The sequence below is a fragment of the Saimiri boliviensis genome, chromosome 6, assembly GCF_048565385.1.
Source record: "Saimiri boliviensis isolate mSaiBol1 chromosome 6, mSaiBol1.pri, whole genome shotgun sequence".
Taxonomy (NCBI): domain Eukaryota; kingdom Metazoa; phylum Chordata; class Mammalia; order Primates; family Cebidae; genus Saimiri; species Saimiri boliviensis.
In genome coordinates, this window is record NC_133454.1 from 120,087,879 (window position 1) to 120,110,442 (window position 22,564).

At 56.4% G+C, this 22,564-nt stretch overlaps 2 protein-coding genes across 6 annotated transcripts in view; one reads left to right on the forward strand and one right to left on the reverse strand.

The window, feature by feature from the left end:
• Nucleotides 1–13,512, forward strand: TMEM132A (transmembrane protein 132A). Of its 2 annotated transcripts, none has more exons than XM_010335296.3 (11): nt 1–278; nt 2,748–2,962; nt 3,374–3,592; nt 4,350–4,681; nt 6,201–6,350; nt 7,351–7,549; nt 7,649–7,792; nt 9,912–10,114; nt 10,845–11,121; nt 11,597–11,788; nt 12,211–13,512. In XM_010335296.3, the coding sequence occupies exons 1-11, from the start codon at nt 179–181 to the stop codon at nt 13,255–13,257; spliced, it is 3,078 nt and encodes a 1,025-aa protein (XP_010333598.1). In that variant the 5' UTR covers nt 1–178; the 3' UTR covers nt 13,258–13,512. The 2 variants fall into 2 exon arrangements, with proteins under 2 accessions (XP_010333598.1, XP_003920239.1); XM_003920190.3 differs by having other exon boundaries at nt 7,354–7,549.
• SLC15A3 (solute carrier family 15 member 3) overlaps nt 13,454–22,564 on the reverse strand; it is a 16,429-nt gene continuing 7,318 nt past the window's right edge. The window contains exons 3-9 of one of the 4 annotated variants that reach the window (XM_074401552.1): nt 21,118–21,265; nt 19,175–19,285; nt 18,255–18,423; nt 18,033–18,062; nt 16,380–16,538; nt 14,168–14,323; nt 13,454–13,726 (exon numbers count right to left, since the gene is read on the reverse strand). In XM_074401552.1, the coding sequence (XP_074257653.1) occupies nt 13,572–13,726; nt 14,168–14,323; nt 16,380–16,538; nt 18,033–18,062; nt 18,255–18,423; nt 19,175–19,285; nt 21,118–21,265 (928 nt within the window). In that variant the 3' untranslated portion in view covers nt 13,454–13,571. The other 3 variants (XM_039470455.2, XM_074401553.1, XM_039470456.2) reach the window with 3 other exon arrangements.

The following is a 22,564-nucleotide window of genomic DNA, read 5'->3' on the forward strand; positions in this document are numbered from 1 at the left end:
CCCCGCTGCTCCCGCTCCATTGTCTGGGAACTGCAGCCGCGGGGCGGGTGGCGGCGGCGGCGGCGGCGGCGGGGACCCAGCGAGCCAGGTGGGGCCGGCGCGGAGCGGGCGCGGGAGATGCCGGGCGGGACTGGGCCCACCTGAGCCGCCCGCCTCGTCCCCGCCTTCCGTGGGAAGGATGTGCGCCTGGATCGCCGGGCGCGCGGCAGCGGCCCCTCGGGGGCCCTACGGCCCCTGGCTCTGCCTCCTTGTGGCCCTCGCCCTGGAAGTCGTAAGAGGTCAGCGGCAGGGGAGGGCCGGGCGGGAGGCGGGGGCCGGCTGGGCCTGGCCGGGCCGAGAGGGCGCGAGTGATGCCCGGGAGCCACGAACCTTCGGATTCTCGGGGTGAACCCTGAGCGGGGTCGCCCCGCAGCGCCCTGAGGGTCGGAGAGGTCTTGCCCTCGGGAACCTGTCCCAGCTGCTCGCCCCTAAGGCTTCCTTCCTGGCACGACTCGGCAACTCCTTTCTGACCCGGGGCAGCCTGGCGCAGGGGTTTCCCGGTCCCGCACCGTCTGCGAGGGGTCTCTCAGCCCGACCATCCAACCTGGCGGCCTGGGTCCCGGGCGCACCAGCATCACCCCCACTCCTTCATCTGTGGTCTGTAGCGCTGCACCCTCCTAGCCTCCTTCCCCCACCACCACCCCACCCCACCTGGGGAGTGGAAAGCAGCCCCTTGCCAGGGACCTGCGAGATACGTCAGCCCCTCCTCCCCCTTCCCCCAGGGGCTCCCTGACCTTGGCGCCTCCAGGGACGCCTCATCCTTGCCTTCCGGAGCCCTTGGGAAGATTCCTGTCACTGGAGAAAGGGCAGCAACTTCCTGTGTTTCGGGGCGGGGGGAGGGGGTCAGATTCCCTTGGCCTGGGCTAGGGAGCCGGCTGTGGCTGCAAGGCAAAGGAGGCCATAGAAGACAGAAGGACAGTGAAACATTCTCTGCCCTCCTCACCGACAGAGCCCAGCGCTGGGTGATGGGAGTCCGTGGGAGTCGGACTAAGAGCATCTTATAATTACGGAGGCAATGGAGTAGGAGGCGAACCTGAAGCCAGTGGCTGCCCCCAGGGAGCAGTAGTCACCTGTTATGCTTCGGGCAGGGGGTGGGGGCGGGGAGAGCTCTCAGGCATATGCTCCTTGGTGGGGAGGGCCAGGAAGGAGGTTGAAACCAAATCCCCCACCCCTGACCCACAGTCCAGCTGTGGGGCTGTGAGGGAGCTAGCTGTGGGGTTGCTTTCAGCCACCTGCTCCCCACCCCGAGGGACCCGGTGGGAGTCCTAGCAGAGAGAGGAGGAAAACCTTGTCAAATCCATTACACAGTAGGAATAATGCCTCCTCCCTCCAGACAGCGCTCCACAGTTACACAGCCCTCCCCTGTCCAGTGTCACCTAATGCTCCTGCCCCTTTTACAGATGAGGAAACCAAGGCTTCAAAATGTCAATGACTGACCCAAGTTTCATCAGTTTAAATTCAGGTCTCCAGGCTCCCAGGAAGTCATCTCTAGGGAGAGCTTCCCAGTTTGGAGGAATTCCAGGATGAGCAAGACAAAGTCCCTGGTTGATAGGAAGATGACTAATTCCAGAGGAGGCACCCAGGAGGGTTGCAAAAGACAGGAGACTAGTGGGAAAGCGCCAAGGAGGGCTTCCTTCAGGAGGCAATATTCACTCCTGGCCCTGAATGAGGGAGGAGCCACCGGGCAGAGGAGAGGAAAGGAGAGGCGTCCAGGCAGTGAAGCCTGCAGGGTGCACCGTTGCAGTGGAGAGTGGGGAAAGAGGTGCAGGTGGAGACTCGGGGTGGTCTAGTGGCTGACGCCTGGGATGGACTCCCAGCTCCTCCACCCTCCAGCTGTGGAACTGCAGGCAAGCACCGTAACTTCTCCACCTCATTTTCTACGGCCACAGAATGGGATTCATCATAATAGAACCTGGTTCACAGAATTATTACAAAGACTCAAAGAGTTAATACACATACAATATTTAAATCCTCACCCCTGCAGATAGCATTCAAAAAATGCTATTATTAGAGTTCATAGTGCAAACCAATATAACCTTAGTGGTCCTTTGTCCTTCTGGCGGTTGACCATTTTGACCATCTCCCCAGGCTCATGGTCCCCACCCCGCCCCCAGGGCAAGCAAGTGGCTTCACAGACCTCTTCCCCACCTCCATCTGCACCCACCCATCCCACACTTGCATTCGGTACCAGTCGGTACAGGGAAGAAGGGAGCAAGCTTGGAAAGGCGGTGCAGGTTGCCATAGCAACGATGGGGGAGGAGGGGTGGATGCCCAGCAAGCCTGGCCAAGGGTTCAGGGCAGAGAAAGCTCACTTCATTGCCATCTTTTACCAAATTAGTCCAGGCTGCGGAGAGCTGTCCCCCAGAAATGCCTTGGTATCAGAGGCGAGTAGAGGGGAGGAGTGGGGAAAAGGCGACATGGAGAAGGCTGCACTGGAGAGAAGGCCAAGTTCTGTGGGAAGGAGAAGGAATGGCTGGGAAGCCTCCAGTCCTGGACTCAGATCTGAATCCTGGCTTTGCTACGTACTACCTGTGTGAGGTTCTTTAGGCCTCAGTGACCTCATCTGTGAAATGGTGGTGAGAGGAAAAGGGACATTACAGCCTTTGTCTCCCTCCCCTGCCCACAACCACTGTGTCCCAGCATGGCACTCAGGTCAGCCCCTGCCAGCTCTGGAACCGTCATCATCTCTCCCTCTTATCCCTCCTCAGTGGACTGTGGCCAGGCTCCCCTGGACCCTGTCTACCTGCCGGCAGCCCTGGAGCTCCTAGATGCCCCTGAGCACTTCCGTGTACAGCAGGTGGACCACTACCCACCTGCCAACTCCTCTCTGAGCTCCCGATCTGAGACCTTTCTGCTCCTGCAGCCCTGGCCCAGGGCCCAGCCACTTCTCCGGGCCTCCTACCCACCTTTTGCCACTCAGCAGGTAAGGAGGGGACACTCTTGGCCTAACAGGACTCAGGACTTGAGGTCTGCTGGGTATGGCTTGGGAGCCTTCCCCAGCCCCGGCGGTGATCCTCATATTCCAGAGGGGGAAGCTGAGTCCCCATAAAGGTTCTCTTCTGCCAAGCTGGGATCCCATCTTCCTAGATCAGGCGTCCCCAAACTACAGCCCACGGGCCGCATGCGGCCCCATGAGGCCATTTATCCGGTACCCCGCCGCACTTCAGGAAGGGGCACCTCTTTCATTGGTAGTCAGTGAGAGGAGCACAGTATGTGGCGGCCCTCCAACAGTCTGAGGGACAGTGAACTGGCCCCCTGTGTAAAAAGTTTGGGGACGCCTGTCCTAGATCGTCCCCCGAAACCTCTTTTGTTAAGCTCTGTCATTCTCCCTCAGGTGGTCCCCCCTCGAGTCACTGAGCCCCACCAACGGCCAGTCCCATGGGATGTGCGGGCTGTTTCAGTGGAAGCGGCTGTGACACCAGCGGAGCCCCACGCCCGGGTTCTTTTCCACCTCAAAGGACAGGATTGGCCACCGGGGTCTGGCAGCCTGCCCTGTGCCCGGCTCCATGCCACACACCCTGCAGGCACTACTCATCGAGCTTGCCGCTTCCAGGTTAGTGGACAGGCCCCACCTTGGCTGGTCCTGCTGCTGCATCAGCCAGGTGGTGGTCCCATGGCAAAGAGGAACGCCCCACTCCTGGGATGCGTGGGGGTTGTGGACCACCCAACTCCCCTTCTGCCTCACTAACTTTCAGTGCTGTGAAAAGGTTATTTAGGGTCCGATGGGGAGTTCAGTCCTTGGTGTGTGACTTTGAGCAAGTAACTTAATCTCTCTGAGATTCAGCTTCCTCATCTGAAGAATGGGGTAATAACAATTCCTACCTCATCTGGAATTGGAGTCGGGAATAAATGAGATGAATGTCAGAAAGCTTATGGCAGCGTAATCACTCAGCCAGTGTGTTTGCATAATTATTAGTATTACTTTTACAATTGCTGTTTCCACTATTCTGGAGTCTCGCACAACAGTCCATGGGAGAGGCGTCTCGTCTCTTGGGCGTTAGGATTCTGAGAAGACTGGATTCTAGGCGGGCTAATGCTGGCCTTGGTTAGGGTGAGACACTGGGGTTGGCTGACTTTTACTTTGTAGTAAGACCTTTCCTAAGGGCCGAAGAGTGGTCTGCAGATGCGCTCTTAAAACCTAGACCCGGTCGTGTCACCAGTTTGCTGTGTCACCCAGGCTGTCTCCAGCCCAAGCTGGCCCTCCCTTTCATGAGCCCCTCCAGCTCTGGGTTTCCTGCCATGGGTGCTGGGAATCCTGTTCCTTCCCAGCCCCCACCCGCATGTCAATTACTGCTGTCGTGTCTTCACAGCCATCCCTGGGCGCCTGCGTGGTGGAGCTGGAGCTTCCCTCGCACTGGTTCTCCCAAGGCTCCACCACACGGGCCGAGCTGGCCTACACGCTTGAGCCCGCGGCCGAGGGCCCAGGGAGCTGTGGCCCCGGTGGGGAGAACGACCCTGGGGAGCAGGCACTCCCAGTGGGGGGTGTGGAGCTGCGCCCGGCAGATCCCCCGCAGTACCGGGAGGTACCTCTGGACGAAGCTGTGACTCTGCGGGTACCCGACGTGCCAGTGCGGCCCGGCCAGCTCTTTAGTGCCACCCTCCTGCTTCGGCACAACTTCACAGCGAGCCTTCTGACCCTGCGGTGAGCACCAGGCCATGGGGGTGGGTAAGGGTAGGAACCTCTGCAGGAAGACTTGGGGTCTTTGCTGGAATCCTTGACCTCTGCAAAACATGTGTCCACCAGATTCCTTCCAGGTAAAGAGCTGTGATTGTGCATGGTGGGACCCCATGATGGGCACAGCCCTAGAAGTAGGAAGCTGCCCCTCTCCCTGGCACCTCCCTGAGATTCCTTTGTCCAGTGGGGCTAACATGGTTGACTTTCAGGGCAACTGCAAGGGTCCAGGGAGGGGAATCCGCATAGGGCTTAGAAACTAGACAATGCAGTAACTGGGCATGGGCTCTTGGTCCAGTGCTCCAGAGAGGGATATTTGCCCCAATCACGTTCACCTGCGTTTTCTCCCTCCTAGCCACCCTAGCCGCAGGTCCCTAGCCTTTGGACAGAGCCTGCTCTTCCCCACAGGAAGGCCTTCATTCTTTGTGTCATTTTCTGTAATAAGTTCCCCTAAAGCAGCCCCCACCTACCTACCCCGTTTACCCAGAAAGGACTTCCAGAGTGTGACTAGCTTTCGGAGCCTAGCACAGGAGTCCGTGGGAGAGGCCTGTCTCAGGATTTAGGATTCTGAGAAGAAGCCTGAGTTCTAGGCAGGCTAGTCCTGGGCTTGGTCAGGGTAAGGCACTGGGACTGGCTCACTTTGTAATGAGACCTTTCCCGAGGGCTGCAGGGTGGTCTGCGGACAGGCTCTGAAACCTACACCTGGCTTCAAGCCCCTAGCCTGGGTTTGTGTGTGTCCCATCTCAGCGTCTCCCCAGCCCCACACCCTCCTGCACACTCTTATTAAGCAGATCTTTCCTAGACACTTACAGCCTGCCAAGCCCTGTGTCTTCACTCTGCAGATCCAAACATGAGCAAGGCCCAGTCCCCAACTGGCAGAAAGGGGCCCGCAGTGGTAGCGAAGGGAGCTGGGTGGGCATGAATTGGATTAGAAGGCACGTGGGTGTGTGCGCACTGAAGGAGGTCCAAAGTGCTGCGGAGGCTTGAGTCACTGGGTGCCGTAAGGGGGAAATTCTTCCCAGCTTATCAAAGGAAGTAGTCTGTGAGTTGTTGGAGGCTTAAAGCATCAGCAGGTAGAGGAAGGTAAAGGGCAGAGCAGGCTGAAGGTCACAGCCTGGGCAGAGGCTTGGAGCCAGGAATGGGTGCTGTGTATGTGGGGAGGAACTTGTGTGTAGCCGAAGCAGAGAGTGCGTGGAGAGATGTCACAGCCGAAGGTAAGGCTGGACCAGACCCTGGAGGGCCCCCGAATGCCAGGCTAAGGTTTGACCTTATAGGCAGAGGGGAGGCGTAGTGGTTTCTGGGTGGGGGAGAGCTGTAAGGTGTGAGCTGTACTGAGGCGGGGTCCTTCTGGGTTGGAGGACGGTGAAGAGGAGATTCAGACTGGAGCCTGGGAGTTCAGGCAGCTTTGGCCCCCTGTCTTCCCCTTCAGTCCAGCCCACAGTTCAGCATCCACCTTGCTAAACTGAGCCTATACCCTCTTCTTCCTCAGGATCAAGGTGAAGAAGGGGTTGCATGTGACAGCCGCCCGCCCAGCCCAGCCCACGCTCTGGACTGCCAAGCTCGACCGCTTCAAGGGCTCCAAGCACCATACCACCCTCATCACCTGCCACCGTGTTGGGCTCACAGAGCCAGATTCCAGGTGGGTGATTTCCCTCCACCCAGGGCCCAGGGGAGGGAGGGCTGGTTACAGAGTGGAGGTGGGCAGATTTGGGGGCTGCCATGCTGCCTCTAGATCCCCAGATGAGCAGACCCAAGGACAGACCTTTGCAAGAAAGCAGCGCTGAGCAGGCATAATCCATTCATTCATTCATCCATCCAACTACTGTTTTCCCAGCCCAGCCATGTGCCAAGCGTAGCAAGTGTCTGTGATTCTTATTCTAAGTGATATAACCAATCCTGTCCCCCAGGTATAGCCCTCGTAGCCACTACCCCCTCCCCCTGCTTCCACCAAGTGATCCTTTCTCTGGGACATTCACATTCCCCTAAAAAGCCCAGCTGCAGTTCTGAATATTTGCAAACGCTTTTTATTCATGCCCTGACTCGGTTGCCCTTTTGAATTCTGGTTCTGATGCTTTTGGGATGGGCAAAACCTTGGGCAAGCCAGTTAACATTCCCCAATCAGAGCCTCAGTCTCTTCACTTATGAAATAGGAATCATAATGCATCCCTTTAGTGTTTTTGAAAATAAAATAAGGTACTGCATATCAAGCACGCTGGGCACTTCCCAGGACAGTTGTTTGTTTGACCAAAGGAAGCTTATCATTCAGAGGGTCAAGTGACTGGTTCTGGGACCTGGAAGTGAATTGTTCTCATGCCACCTCAGTGGCTGTGGAAAGCGGAAGTCTGGGTGAAGAGGGTCCAGGCAGGCCGGAAAGCCAACCAGCTTGCCGGGTGGGAGGTGGTTAGTGGCTGCATGGATCTTAGAGAGGCCGAGAATGGGTCAGAGCCTGGGGTCTGGAGCGAGGATGCTTGGGTTTAGATCCCAGCCCCGCTACTTTTTACTGCATGTTCTTAAGCAAGCTACATAATGTCTGTGCCTCAGTTTCCTCCTGTGTAAAATGAGGATAATCATGAATGCAAGAAGTGCTGAGGCCATGCCTGGCAGCTAGCAAACACTTGGCTTCTCTCTCTTCTGACCAGCAGTCCCCTTGAACAGTCTGAGTTCCTATGGGTGGACTTCATGGTGGAGAATAGCACTGGCGGGGGCGTAGCGGTCACTCGCCCCGTCACGTGGCAGCTGGAGTACCCAGGCCAGGCCCCTGAAGCAGAGAAGGACAAAATGGTGTGGGAAATCCTGGTGTCGGAGCGGGACATCAGAGCTCTTATCCCACTGGCCAAGGTAAGGAGACCTCCCTCTCTACCAGGGAAGGCTGGAGGCCAAGTCCCAGGAGCCCCAGAAGCTGAGGGGCCTGGAGCTGAGCCCCTCCTTCACCCCCAGGCTGAGGAGCTAGTGAATACAGCACCGCTGACTGGAGTACCCCAGCATGTCCCCGTGCGCCTTGTCACCGTGGACAGCAGGGGGGCCTTGGTAGAGGTGACAGAGCACGTCGGCTGTGAGTCGGCCAACACACAGGTCCTGCAGGTGAGTGGCAGGTCCCCAGGTCATGTGACTCTGCATTTGTGTGGACACAGTTAACACACTCACACCTTTCTTCCTTCCTCATGTGTGCCCCCAAGAGAATAGCTTCTTCTTGAGACCAGAAACCTCATGGGAGGAACCACAGCTTCAACTTCTGCTGTTCCAGCTGCCTCTCTCCTGAGTCAAGTGGGAGCTACGTAACCCTAACAGCCATCCCACAACCTTAGACACTTTCATGCTCATTATTGCACTGGCAAACGAGCTGTACTCTGAGACAGTTGAGAGCATGTACTTTGGGAGCAGAAGGTTTGGGTTTGAAACGCATCTTTGTTGTCAACCAGCTGGGTGATCATGGATTGGTCTCTTAACTTCTCTGAGCCTTGTTACCTAAACTTTAAAATGGGAACATATCTTTGGATTGTTGTAAGAGTTAAAAGCAGGACAGGTTCGGTGGCTCACGCCTGTAATCCCAGAAATTTGTGAGGCCAAGGTGGGCTGTTCACTTGAGGTTGGGAGTTCGAGACCAGCCTGACCAATATGGAGAAACCTCGTCTCTACTAAAAACACAAAATTAGCCTGGCATGGTGATGTATGCCTGTAATCCCAGCTACTGGGGAGGCTGAGGCAGGAGAATTGCTTGAACCTGGGAGGCAGATGTTGCAGTGAGCCGAGATTGCACCATTGCACTCCAGCCTGGGCAACAAGAGTGAACCTCCATATCAAAACAAAACAAAACAAAAAAAAGAATTAAAAGCACCTTAAGACAGTATTTGGCAGACAGCAGGAGCTGGAACAACATCAGCTACTGCTATTGTAATATGATGTAATAATTACATAATGGTAAAGTTTATTATTATTATTTGAGATTGTGAAGCCAAAAAAAGGGGAGTAGGGCAATTTTCTCTTGAAGTTCTGGAAGGGGAAGCATGGAGCCTGCGTGTTTGCAAATCCCAGCCACCTGAATGGAGGAAGTGCCTTTCCCACCTTGTGGCGCCCTTTGCTCAAATGCGTGTGGTTCCTGCTGGAGGGCCCTCGGTGGGGAGATTGGCCTTGCCCACCTCTGCCTACGTGGCTATAGCCGGTTGCCAGGTGGCTCCAGGAGCAGTGTCAAAGGCCAGCGAGAATAAGAAGCCAGAGTTATGGCTTCACACCCCTGCTCTGCCAGGGGGAAGACAGGTATGCAATGACCAGTTTCCCCGACTGAGCCCCAGGGGAACTCAAAGAATGGCCCCTACAGTAAAATCTTCTTAAATAAAAAACAGCGGCTTCACCAGCAGTCCTGCCGCCACATGCACTCCAGTGAAACAGAGCTGAACGCAGTGGGAGCCGGGCCTATGGCCTGAGGTCAGGGCTGCTCTCTTCTGGCCCATGCCTCTCTTTCTTTCTTTCTTTCCTTCCTTCCTTCCTTTCTCTTTCTCTCTTTCTTTCTTTTATTTTCTTTCTTTTCTGTCCTTTTGAAAATCTATTTATTTGTTTTGAGACAGTCTTACTCTGTCCCCAGGCTGGAGTGCAATGGTGCAGTCCAGCTCACTGTGGTCACAGCTTCCCAGGCTCAAGAGATCCTCCCACCTCAGCCTCCCCAGTAGCTGGGACTACAGGCACGTGCCACCACATCTGGCTGATTTACTGTAATTCTTTTTTCTTTTTTGACATGGGGTCTCACTCTGTTGCCCAGGCTGAAGTACAATGGCATGATCTCGGCTCACTGTGACCTCCACCACCTGGGTTCAAGTGATTCTCCTGCCTCAACCTCCCGAGTAGCTGGGATTACAGGCATGTGCCACCTCACCTGGCTAATTTTGTATTTTTAGTAGAGACGGGGTTTCACCATGTTGGTCAGGCTGATCTTGAACTTCTGACCTCAGGTGATCCACCCACCTAGGCCTCCCAAAGTGCTGGGATTACAGGCGTGAACCACCGCGTCTGGCCGATTTACTGTATATTTTGTAGAAAGGGATTTTGGCCATGTTGCCCAGGCTAGTCTCAAACTCCTGGACTCAAGGGATCCATCCACCTTGGCCTCTCAGAGTGCTGGGGCTGCAGGCGTGAGCCACCCACAGGCTCAGCCTCACACCTGTCTTTAGTGGCTTAGCCCGCCTGCCTGCCTTCTCCTCCCCGATAGGTGTCTGAGGCCTGTGATGCCGTGTTCGTGGCTGGCAAGGAGAGCCGGGGTGCCCGGGGCGTGCGGGTAGACTTCTGGTGGCGCCGGCTCCGGGCCTCGCTGCGGCTGACCGTGTGGGCCCCACTGCTACCGCTGCGTATCGAGCTCACTGACACCACCCTGGAGCAGGTCCGCGGCTGGAGGGTACCTGGCCCTGCCGAAGGGTGAGTGGAGGCCTGAGGAAGCTGGCAGGCCTTGGCGAGTCACACTGGGACGGAGAGGGCGCAGGGGACACAGCCAGGGTCTGAAAACTGCCCTGTTGCTTGTAGTCCCTTCTGCCCACCTCCACCCTTGACCACCCAGCCAGTGACCGCTTTCTGTGAACTTGCTGACCTCTGCGCCCCTCTCCTCCTTCCCTGCCTCACTTCTCCCTGGCACCCGCCACTTCCTAATCTCCATCCTTTCCACACTCCTCCCCTGAGAACGTAAGCCCCTTGAAGGCAGGGTCTGTCTATGCTGGTCACTGCTATACTCTCAGAGCCTAAGATGGCACAGAGCTCGGGAAGTGAACATCCTTGGAGAGGGCTCCCCAGAACCCAGGCAAGGCAGCCCAGGCCTCTAGAATCTAGCTTCCAGGCCCTCCAGACTGTGAGCGTGCCCAGGGTCCCCGTAAGAGAGTATCTCCCCTGGGGTCCATTTGGGAGCAAGAGTGGTGTGGACTGGATCGAGGAACAGCGCCAGTTGGGAGTGGGCTGGGGCAGCTCTCCTGCAGGTGGAAGGGCCTGACCCCAGGAGGAGCAGATGTCTGTTTGAGAAACAGGGGCCACTGGTGATTAGGAGCCTCCAGCAAGGATCTGTGGGTTTCCAGCAGCTGGGCCCGGGGCAGGCTGGAGCTGCGCAGTGCTGATGGCCAGTCCCTGTCCCCTCCCCTGCCCCGCCTCCTCCACCCCGCAGGCCTGTAGAACCTGCTTCAGAGGCGGCAGATGAGGCCGAGGGGCGCGCCCGAGGCTGCCACTTGCAGTACCAGCGCGCCGGCGTGCGCTTCCTCGCCCCCTTTGCGGCCCACCCGCTGGACGGCGGCCGCCGCCTCACACACCTGCTCGGCTCGGACTGGCTGCTGGACGTGTCCCACCTCGTGGCACCGCATGCCCATGTGCTGGACCCGCGTGTAGCCTCGCTGGAGGGTGGCCGCGTCCTTGTGGGCCGGGAGCCCGGAGTCACCTCCATTGAGGTAAGCAGCCAGCCACCAGGAGAGCGGACCCGGAGAGGGGTGTAGGGGCCCCTAGAATGTTCAGGAGCGGGAGTGAAGAGTGCAGAGAGCTCAGGGCATGTGTGGGGGTGCGTGGTCTAGGCCGAGTGCAGTGGGATTGGGGATGGGCTCCGAATGGGGTGGCCACATAACGGGGGAGCCCTCTAGGTATGAAGGTCTGAGGTGTGGGTAATGTGGGGACCAGGTCTTGAGGGAAAAGGAAACTGTCCCCTAGGTGTGCAAATGGGATTCAGGTATGCATTAGGGTGCAAAGGGTGGAAGGAGAGCAGCCTGTGGGGGTGCTGGGAGCACCCAGTTCCCTCTGGGTGGGGGCTACCTGTGCGGAAGGCCCCCCCACCTCCAGAGAGCAGCCTCTGAGGGTATTGGGAGCACTGGTTCCCTCTGAGTGGGGGCTGTGTGGAAGGCCCCCCAACTTCTGGCCCCTTCCCACCCTCAGGTCCGTTCCCCGCTGTCTGACTCCATCCTTGGGGAGCAGGCGCTGGCCGTGACGGACGACAAGGTCTCGGTGCTGGAGCTGCGGGTGCAGCCGGTGATGGGCATCTCGCTGACCTTGAGCCGGGGCACAACCCACCCCGGGGAGGTTACAGCCACGTGCTGGGCACAGTCAGCCCATCCCGCCCCAAAGCAGGTGACAGCTGGGGGGTCGGGGGGATGAGGTCAGCATCTCCAGATGGGGGCTATGGTAGAGGGGGATTGGAGGGAGGAGCCCCTCGCACCTCGACCCCTTACCTTAGGGTTTTCAGAGTGAGGACTGACTTCCCTGTGAGGTAGTGAGCTCTCTGCAGCTGGGGGTGATCAAGCAGAGGCTGGAGCAAGGCAGTGGGATGTTGGTTAGATGGCTCTGAGGATCCTCCCAGTAACTCAGACCCTGGGGCTGAGTGGCAGACAGGTGATTGACACGCGTCCCCTCTCTCCCTGTGTTGTGTCCATCTGCCTGTGTCTGTTCTCTCTCTGGTCTTTCCTCCATGTGGCCTGTCTCTGTGGGAGTGGTTTCTCTCTGCATGCGTGCGTGCCCTCGCGTGTCTCTGCCTGTGTCTGTGTGCCCCACAGGAGGTGGCCCTCTCCCTGTGGCTGTCCTTCTCTGATCACACTCTGGCCCCGGCTGAGCTCTACGACCACCGTGACCTGGGACTGTCCGTCTCAGCCGAGGAGCCCGCTGCCGTCCTGCCAGCGGAGGAGCAGGGCGCTCAGCTCGGGGTGGTGGTGAGTGGGGCAGGCGCTGAGGGGCTGCCGCTGCACGTGGCTCTGCACCCGCCCGAGCCCTGCCGCCGGGGCCGCCACCGTGTGCCTCTGGCCTCTGGCACTGCCTGGCTGGGGCTGCCCCCTGTCTCCACACTGGCCCCTGCCCTCCCATCCGGCCCTGCTTGGAGCCCGCCAGCCACGGAAGCCACCGTGGGCGGTGAACAGCAGGCGGCAGGCGGTGTCGGGGGCAGCATGGGCGTGAGGGGCAAGTTTGAGCGGGCAGAGGAGGAGGCCAGGAAGGAGGAGACTGAAGCCAGGGAGGAGGAGGAGGAGGAAGAGGAGGAAGAGATGGTCCCCGCCCCTCAGCGTGTCACCGACCTAGAACTGGGCATGTACGCCCTGCTGGGAATCTTCTGTGTGGCCATCTTCATCTTCTTGGTCAATGGTGTGGTCTTCATCCTGCGCTATCAGCGCAAAGAGCCTCCCGACAGCACCACTGGCCCCACCTCCCCCCAACCCCACAACTGGGTCTGGCTGGGCACTGACCAGGAGGAACTGAGCCGCCAGCTGGACCGGCGGTCCTCTGGCCCACCCAAGGGGGAGGGAGGCTGCCCCTGTGAGAGTGGGGGAGGAGGAGAAGCCCCAACCCTGGCCCCTGACCCTCCTGGGGGCACCACTGGCTCCTCAAGCACCCTGGCCCGAAAGGAGGCTGGGGGACGGCGGAAGCGGGTAGAGTTCGTGACGTTCGCGCCTGCCCCTCCAGCCCAGCCACCTGAGGAGCCCACAGGGGCCCCTGCTGTGCAGTCCATCCTGGTGGCGGGTGAGGAGGACATCCGCTGGGTGTGTGAGGACATGGGGCTGAAGGACCCAGAGGAGCTTCGCAACTACATGGAGAGGATCCGGGGCAGCTCCTGACCCTCTGCAGCCACCTGGTCAGCACCAGCTGGGGCAGCGAGGGTGAGGTCCCACCGAGCCTCTCGCCTGGCCCCCTGCTCATCCTCTGGCACTTGATCCAAGTCCCCTGCCTGGTGCCCCGCAAGGACTCCCACCCAGGCCTCCTCTGCCCTGCCCCTTGTCATGGACCATGGTCATGAAGAAGGGCTCATGCCCCTTATTTATGGGAATCATTTCATTCCAATGTTGGGTACAGAATAAACCGAGGAAGCCACAGCTGGGACTGCTTCTGTCTGTCTGCTGGAGTGAAGGGAGGGGGTTGGAATGGGGCGTGTTCAGCCCCTGTCGCGGCTGAAACCGCTGTGGGCCGCTGGGCCCTGGGTCACCCTCTCGTAGCGTCCAGCGATCCAGATAAATAGGAGGGCCGTGATGGCCTGAATGCCAGCCAGCAGGAAAAAGTAGAGGTCCATCCGGCAATTGTTGATATTCCCTGGGGAGAGGAGGAGTTGGATTTGAGTCAGGGCGGGGATCCTCTGTCCTGCACCATCCCTGCCAGTGTCCCTGGACAGATAACTGCTAATCCCTGGCTTCCTGAAGGTCTCCAGGGGTGCCTGCGATTCCTCTTCAGCTATTCAGAGGAGGGTGTGAAATACAAATACTGTGAGAAAGGTGACCCTCCAGCCAGAAATGGCAGAGTTCCAGAAGCCGGAAGGAGCCTTGGAGGTCCACTCAGCTCAACAGTTGGGGAAACAAAGGCCCAAGGAGGGAGGCCGCGCTGTGGGTGACTGGCTGAGCCGGGGCTAGAAGCCCATTCTCCCAAGGCTAGCCCTCAGCTTGCTTCTGCCCAGAGTCAAAACACTTAGTAGATGCCACCTTCTCTCCACGCCTCCCTCCACCGGTGTCCCATTCCTGGGGAGGCTCCCCTACTCACCGAAGTCCTCGGGGCAGTGCAGCCAGCCCCCGGGCAAGGACAGCAGTGCCACTAGGCTGGAGCCCAACAGTGAACCCACTCCCGACAGGCAGAAGAAGATACCCATGATGGCGCCCTGCATGGAGCGCGGGGCCTCTGAGTAGGCAAACTCCAGGCCTGCAGAGAGGGAGCAGAGAGGATCTCAGGGGCTGGTGCAGGTGCAGAGAACAGGCCCGGGCCCTACCTGCTGCCCCTGACTCTCCCCCGACCAAGCCACCCTCCAGGCTTCCCCTGGATGCCTGTCCACTCAGTAGCAATGACAGCACCTAAGTGTCAATGCCGCCTTCCCCTCTGCCCTGCTCACCTGGCTCCTGGCTGACCCCCTGTACCTGGGTGCTCCACTAGCTCTGTCTCCCCTCCTCCCCTTCCTGCTGGGTCTCTCTTTTCAGCGACAACACCGTCTTTACCTCCTCTCTCTCCCCTCCCTCTCTGCCCACCTTCAACATCATCAAATCATTTTGATACAACCTCTGAAATCTATTCTAAATCAATTCTAAGTGTATGTCCTTCTCTCTGTTCCTTCTGCCCTGGAGATCCAACCCCCCAGCCCTGGTCATTTCCTGCAATTTTTTTGTTTGTTTGTTTTTTGAGACGAAGTCTTGCTCTGTCGCCAGGCTTGAGTACAATGGTGCAATCTCGGTTCATTGCAACCTCCGCCTCCCGGTTCAAGTGATTCCCTTACCTCAGCCTCCCGAGTAGCTGGGATTACAGGCAGACGCCACCATGCCTGGCTTTTTTTTTTTTTGTATTTTAGCAGAGACGGGGTTTCACCATGTTGGCCGGGATGGTCTTGAACTCCTGACCTTGTGATCCTCCCGCCTCGGCCTCCCAAAGTGCTGGGATTACAGGTGTGAGCCACCACACCTGGCCCTGCAAATGCTTTTTAAACTCCCCCGACTCCTGACCTCCTCATACAGCCAGGATCGTCTGTCTCAAGCATCTCTGATGGGGTCCTTTCGGGGCCAAAACCCTGTGGAAGGGAAGGGCGCTGTTGTCTTCAGGAGAAATTCCAAAGTGTGGGGCTCAGCCCACAAAGCTCTTGGAGACCTCCCAGGCCTATCCAGCCCTATCCTCCATGATTCCCGAGGGCTTGGATCTTTGCTTATGCTGCTCCCTTTGCCTGTAAGACCCCTCCTCCTACCTGCTCGCCCGCCCGTCTCCCTCCATGCTTCAGGGCTCCCACCACACTCTTCCCTGTCTTCGCAGCACTCCACTGGTTCACTGTTTGCATGACTCTCTCCCCACCATCTGAGTGAGCGCCCAGGGTCAGTTTTCTCTTTATGTCTGACCCAGCCTAGCCCTGGACCTGCAGCTGAGGACGCCCTTGCTCCTTTGCTGACTGAAGGGTCTGCCCAGCCCTGCAGCTCTAGCTCCCAGCCCGACAAAGGGGGTTGGGAGGGTGCGGAAGGAAGGACATAGAAATGTATTATTAAGGCCAGGCAGGATGGCTCACGCCTGTAATCCCAGCACTTTGGGAGGCAGAGGTGGGTGGATCATGAGGTCAGGAGATCAAGACCATCCTGGCCTACATGTTGAAACCCCATCTTTACTAAAATACAAAAAAAACCCAGCTGGGCGTGGTGGCATGAGCCTTGTAGTCCCAGCTGCTCGGAAGGCTGAGGCAGGGGAATCACTTGAACCCGGGAGGTGGAGATTGCAGTGAGCCGAGATCACACCACTGCACTCCAGCCTGGCGACAGAGCAAGAATCCGTCTAAAAAGAAAAAAAGAGAAATGCCTTATTATGACCCAGAGTACTGTGTGCTCTGATAGAGAGATGAACACGGGGTGGGAAGGGAGGACACTTTCTGCCCAAGGACCTTGGTATTTAGGCTCAGAACTGAAGGGGAAATACGGGTTCACCTTCAATCTAAGGTAGAGGCGACAGCAACTTCAAAGACACAAAGTGTCCAAAGCCTGGCCCTAGGGGACCATATGGAAAGCTGGTGTGGGAAGTGCCTTGCTCGCCTCCCAATCCCAGTGTCTGTCACACTGGCTGACTTGAACCAGGTGCTAATAACAGATCCCCGTTGGGTGAATGCCGTCCCGGTTGGAAACACCACCTTCCCCCATGCTTCCTCCATGGAGGCTGCACCCCTACAGCCCAAGACTTGGAGGTGCCACCAGGAAGAGCCCTTCGGTGGTGCAGGAGCAGGGGAGGGTATCCAGGGTACCTGGGATGCTGGCAAAAATCTCGCTGACCCCAATGAGCAGGTACTGAGGGATCTGCCACCAGATGGACAGTGGTGCTGCGTTGTACAGGACCTCCCCAATCTGCTGGGACACTGTCTCATTGCGGTGGATGTAGTGTAAGCGCTCCATCTCCAGGACTCCTGGTGGAGGAGCAGAGGGGAATTACAGTCAGGCCCACCCCAGGCAGCTTAGCCCACAGCAGAGCTTGTACATAGGCTCAGGGAGGTACTCATTAAGTAGCCAAAGATTGACTGAGCAGCAGCAGGTAAGGTAAAGAATACTGGACTGGGAGCGGGGACTGGGTGGAGGAGGGGCCAAGATTTGACCAACTCCTCCCTTTTTGTCTTGGCTGCTAGGAAGCTCAGAGCTGAGTTTTGCATTCTATAACGGTTAACAACTCTCATTAACAGAGAACCTGTTATGAGCTAGGCATTTGGTATGTGTCCCTCCTGGTAAAGAAAGTGAAACAGGTGAAGAAACGAGCCCACAGTCGCAGCTGGTAAGTAGCCAGGGCTGGATTTGAGCCCTGGTATGTATGGTTTCAAAGCTGACCTACTTTCCATCATATCACATGACTTCTCTACTGCAAAGTCAAGTATTTCTGTAGCATTTCTAACCTGGTTTTCAAGTTTAACTATGTTATCTCCATCTCCTGCATTGCTTGGGAGATAGCTGTGTTCCAGTGGAATGAACAATAAACATGGAGTTAGAGGTCTTGGGTTCCTAGCCTGGCTAGCTGTGTGACCTTGGGCAAATCACTTAACCTCTCTGAACTCAGTTCCCTTATGCAAAAAGCAGGAATAACATTCCCAGAATTATTATGAGGATAAAATAGGACAAACTGCCGTAAGGATATAGCTGGGGAAAAAATCTAGTTTGGTTTTCACACTTTCAATACAATATCGTTTATGGAGGTTTCATTTCTCCAGCTCATACTTGTGATCCAGGCACATGGCTGAGTTCTTTGCAGATTTCATCTCCTTTAATCCTCACAACACCCCCATCAGGCTGAGTTCCATGAGAGCAGAGCACTGCTCAGGGTCTGAATGACACCTATCCCCATGGAGTCTCCCTCTGTCACCCACACTGGAGTGCAGCGGCACAATCTCGGCTCACTGCAACCTCTGCCTCCCAGTTTCAAGTGATTTTCCTGCCTCAGCCTCCCGAGTAGCCTGGGACTACAGGCGCATGCCACTGCACCCAGCTAATTTTTGTATTTTTAACAGAGGCAGGGTTTCACTATGTTGGCCAAGCTGGTCTTGAACTCCTGACCTCAAGCTATCTGCCGACCTCAGCCTCCCAAAGACCTATCCCCATTTTAAAGATGCAGCCCAGAGACTGAGTAACTTCAGGGTCATAAAGTTATTAAGTAAAAAGGGTTCAGGTTTGTGCAAAAGGGTGAAAGACTTCTTTAGCTGAACATTCCCCACTCACTCCCCACTTTGCGGCAAACTGCTTCAGATCCTTTTGAAATGGAGGAAGAAAGAGGATTTTTTGTAAGTCTTCATTTGCCACTAAGTGCAAAATTCATTCAACACTTTTATTGAGGGCTCTCATGCATGATTCACAGTAGTGAATAAAAAAGAAAAAAAATCTCTGCCTTCAAAGAGCGTGTAATTCACTGGGGAAAATACCTGTTCCTCTCTTGGCCTGAGTTTCTTCCTCTGTCAAAATGAGGGGAGGCTGGATTAGTTAGGAGGGTCTCTTTCAGCCTGCACTTCTGGGAAGCCAACGCTGACGCCTGTTGGGAGACGCTGATCTTGCCCAGGCTACCGCTTCAGCACCAGCCCGTGGTGGAGCCAGCACCCCCAAGCCCAGACCAAGTCCAGCCCCCTGCCCCACATCCCTCCACACACCTGCCACAATGACGGAGGCAAAACCAAAGAACATCCCCAGCACCATCTTCTGCAGAGCAGAGGGCAGCAGCTTGCACCGCAGCAGTAAAGGGTCGATCAAGTGGTCCTTCAGGGGGACCAGAATCAGCACCACCACAACGTTGGCCAGGAGGAGCCAGGCTTCCGGGATCTGGGCAGGAGGAAGTCACGAGAGGCAGGCTAGCAGAGTGGAAGGAGCCCACTGCAGTCAGGAGATCTGGACTCTAGACTGGCCCGAGGTGACCCAGGGGTTCAGCTCCTTCCTCTCTCTGGAACTCAGGCTCCTCAGCTGTGTAACCAGGGAGTAGGATTATATAGAGATGGCAAATAGGTTCCTCTTGTATTCTAAGTTTTATCAATTGGTAGTGGCTGATTGTGGAACATTCATGGGCTCAGCATAAAAAAAAAAAAAAAAGTCATGATTGACTAGTGATGTCTGCCATGAGCAAGGAAATGGAGTACGATTGCAAATTTCTCATTTATCTGCCAGCTCTGCAGATCATTGATTTCATGAGTCTCTGACATGCCAAGGAACTGGTTTTGAAAGTTCTGGGAAAGGCAGAGATCTAGATATCTAAGAGTCCCAGGGAAAGAGGGGACAAGGAAGAGCTGAAAAGGGGCCTGAGTGTGCTTGATCTTAGGGTGCAAATTAGGCAGTGAGGCCTGCTTCAGAGCAGCAGCATGGGGGTGTGCAGCTGGCCTGAATTCTTTCAAGCAATGAGCATCTTGGCAGGACGCCTGTGCCGTGGCACAAGCCCGCACTCCTCCAGGGGCTTTTCCTGTATACTGAGGTTGCCTTGCGGCCAGGAAAGAAGAGTGTGACGGCAGTTTCATCCTCCTCTTCTCAGAGGAAGCCGCTACCTGCGCTGAACTGGGTGCTGAACACATGCTTTATCTCTCACCGTGTAGTTGCCGCCCTGGGCTCTCAGGGCCGTCGAGATGTTGGCTGGGTTGGCTGGGAAAATGTTTGGGATGTGGAGGTGAAGACCCTGCAGGACGTAAGTGGACTGCATCTGCCAAGAGAGACAGGGGTGAGGCTGGAGCGGAACCGGCTGTGCCCCTCCCAGCTCCCAGGTGGCATTCCTCAGCAGTAGCACAGGGCAGCTGGGCAGCTGTCCCCTCTCCCAGTCTCAGGGAAAAAGTCACCTTTCCACCCTCATTTCTCCGAGGGAGCCAGGCTGGGCAGGGAGCATCCTGTGCTCTGCTCTCAGGCCTTCGAGCAGTGCACAGCCTTATCCCAGAGCCCAGGCACAGCTGGTCTGATTCGTATTTGTGTCCCCAGGGCCCGGCAGAGAGTAAGCATGGATAAATGTTTGTGGCAACGGGAAAGATAATGGCTGCCCGCACAGGGAGTTCTCATCTGACACTGGAGCCAAGCTGAGCCCCACAGGTTGACACAAGAAGTGCATAGACACAGACTTGCCAGAGCAGCTCTGGACACAGCTGCAGGAGCAGGGCCCAGGGGCCCCCTCCCGTACCAGGCATTGCCTGTTTAGTTGCTATATAAATGGAGTGGGATCCAGGAGACTCCCACAAGAAGGGCAGGGGCAGGGGAGGGCATGTGGGCTGCTCTGGGCAGCAGCCATTTGCCAACTGGTATGACTGAGAATCAGCCATGGAGACCCTCCCCCTACCACATGTTCCTGACTCAGCGTAAACATGCTCTGTGCACCCCTAAGTAGCAGGCTGGGAGTGCCAACAAATGTTCCTATGAAGGCGGCATGGACGACAATGACCTTATGACCTGGGGGCTAGCATTCAGCTGCTGCCCACCCCCCTAACAATCACACACACACGCGCGCACGCGCACACACACACGCACACACACACATCACTAACTTCCCCACCGGGGAGTAATATGATGAGTGGGAGGGAATACTTCTCAACCCTGAGTATCAGTATCATTTGAAAAGTTTCTTTGTTTTTCTTTTTCTTTTTCTTTTTTGAGACAGAGTTTCACTCTTGTTGCCCAGGCTGGAGTGCAATGGCACCATCTCGGCTCACTACAAACCATCTCTCAGGTTCAAGTGATTCTCCTGCCTCAGCCTCCCAAGTAGCTTGGATTACAGGCATGCGCCACCATGCCCAGCTAATTTTTTGTATTTTTAGTAGAGATGGGATTTCTCCATGTTGGTCAGGCTGGTCTTGAACTCCCGACCTCAGGTGATCCACTGGCCTCGGCCTCCCAAAGTGCTGGGATTACAGGCATGAGCCTCTGTGCCCAGCCTGACACAGTGTCTAGTCTTCTTAAACTAGAGACTTCCCCAGCAATTCTGATTCAGTAGCCTGAGGTTGGACTTGGAATCTGTTTTTAAAACAGAGAGCATGTTTTTAAAAGCTCTGCAGGTGATTCTGAAGCACAGCCAGGTTGGGGAACCACTGCTGGAAAGTACTCCACACACAGGAGCTTGCCCTGACCTGCCTGCTGTGGGGCCTCGGGCAACCAACACACCCTCTCTGGGCCTCAGGTACAGACAATCTGAATTCGGCAGAGCTGGAAAAGCCTCTCGTTTAAGCCACCACACGGGGAAACGGGCCCAGAGAGATGTGGTAAGTTATTCAAGGACCTAGCCTGGCACAAAGCCATCCCAGTAATTCAACTCCCGCAGGTGGCATAGAGGAGGAAGCCATCTCCAGGGTTCCTCTTACTGTGCCACCCGAGGGAGCTGGATTGCTGGGATGGCTTTGTGCCAGGCCCTATGCTAGCTGGTACAGGGCAGCAACTTGCTTTATTCCCTGGCTTTCCTCCTTTTCACATGCCCTGGGCCTCTATGATGAGAACTGAGGCCATTCAGGTGGTGACGGGGAAGCCAGGCCCCCAGAGAAAAAGGGCGGGGCTGCTCACCTGGAAGTAGACCATCCAGTAAGGCACCAGGGTCACCATGACGGGCAAGATCTTCACCAGGACCTGGAAGTTGGCAATGTCCTCTTGCGGGGAAGGCCCAGGCTGGGGAGACCTCTGGTCAGGCAGCAGGCGGGCACCTTGAGGGTCTCTGTGGGACCAGAGGGGTAGTTGATAAAACAGCAGCCAAGGCTGGGCGCCGTGGCTCACGCCTGTAATCCTAGCACTTTGGGAGGCTGAGGCGGGTGGATCATCTGAGGTCAGGAATTTGAGACCAGCCTGGCCGACATGGTGAAGTCCTGTCTCTACTAAAAATACAAAAGTTAGCCGGGCGTGGTGGCATGCGCCTGTAATCCCAGCTACTCAGGAGGCTGAGACAGGAGAATTGCTTGAACCCGGGAGGTGGAGGTTGCAGTGAGCTGAGATCACACCAGTATACTCCAACCTGGGCAACAGAGCGAGACTCCATCTCAAAAAACAAACAAACAAACAGAACCAGCAGCCATAATCTTCCCCAAACACCTCGGCCACCGTCTTCACTTCCATCGTTGTCACCTAACTGAATCCTCCTCCCAGTATTCGGACGTCTCTGAAATCAACGCCTTCCTCCCCTCTGCCCTGCTGTTAGCATTACCTTCGCCATCATCACCACCATTGTCAAAGCCAGCATCCTTCCTGTCATCACCTTTAGAAAGGTGACTGCTGTCAGCAAAGCCATCCTCTCCACGGAGTCTCCATTCCCATCACCATCGCTCTTTTTCAATGTTGGCACTGCCACTGCCAATATTATCCTATCCTCTCTTTTGTTGCAAAGGTGCCTAGCCAAGACTCATTCCACTCTAGAGCTGTGGCCCCTCTGGGTCCTGAGGGAAGTAAGACCAGAGACTGTGGCAAAAGGAGTCAGAAGGGATTTTTTGGCTCATAGCATCAATTTGCTACGGGAACCAGGGGAGTCCCAGTCCAAGCCTGACTCAGAGAGAGACGGTGTCACAGACTGGATACACCGAAATTTCCCCCACTTGCTGTCCCAAGCCCGTCCTCCTCAACAGTCGAGGTGACAACCCTCTGGGCTAGAGAATGGAGCGGTAGGGGTAGAGGGAGCAACGGTAGGCGACAGGATCGATCAATCCCTGCTGCATCCTCTACCCTTTGCCCTTTGTCCTGGGAACTTTCGACCTCCTATTGTCCAAGAGCCTTACAACATCCTTTGAGACTGCAAAAGGGATAATACTAGTGTGGTCATCTCTAAAGACAGTCACCGTCAACTCCACCCTTTTCAGCGCGCTGCCATTCTGCCACCAACAGGTGGGATTTATTTTCCCTGCCGTTGTTTCCCTGCTGGCCTTGCGGTGGCTTTGACCTGTTAGAAAGAAGCAGAAGTGGTGGTGTGGGACTTCAGTGCCTCTTAAGGGCCTTAAGAAGACCCACAACTTCTGCTTTCTTCCCCCAC

Excerpts from the sequence above, each read along its gene's own strand:
- TMEM132A (XM_010335296.3), top strand. The coding sequence starts at position 179 with ATGTGCGCCTGGATCGCCGGGCGCGCGGCAGCGGCCCCTCGGGGGCCC. Across the intron at positions 7,550-7,648 it reads CTCTTATCCCACTGGCCAAG|GCTGAGGAGCTAGTGAATAC; the intron begins GTAAGGAGACCT and ends CTTCACCCCCAG. Across the intron at positions 10,115-10,844 it reads GTACCTGGCCCTGCCGAAGG|GCCTGTAGAACCTGCTTCAG; the intron begins GTGAGTGGAGGC and ends TCCACCCCGCAG.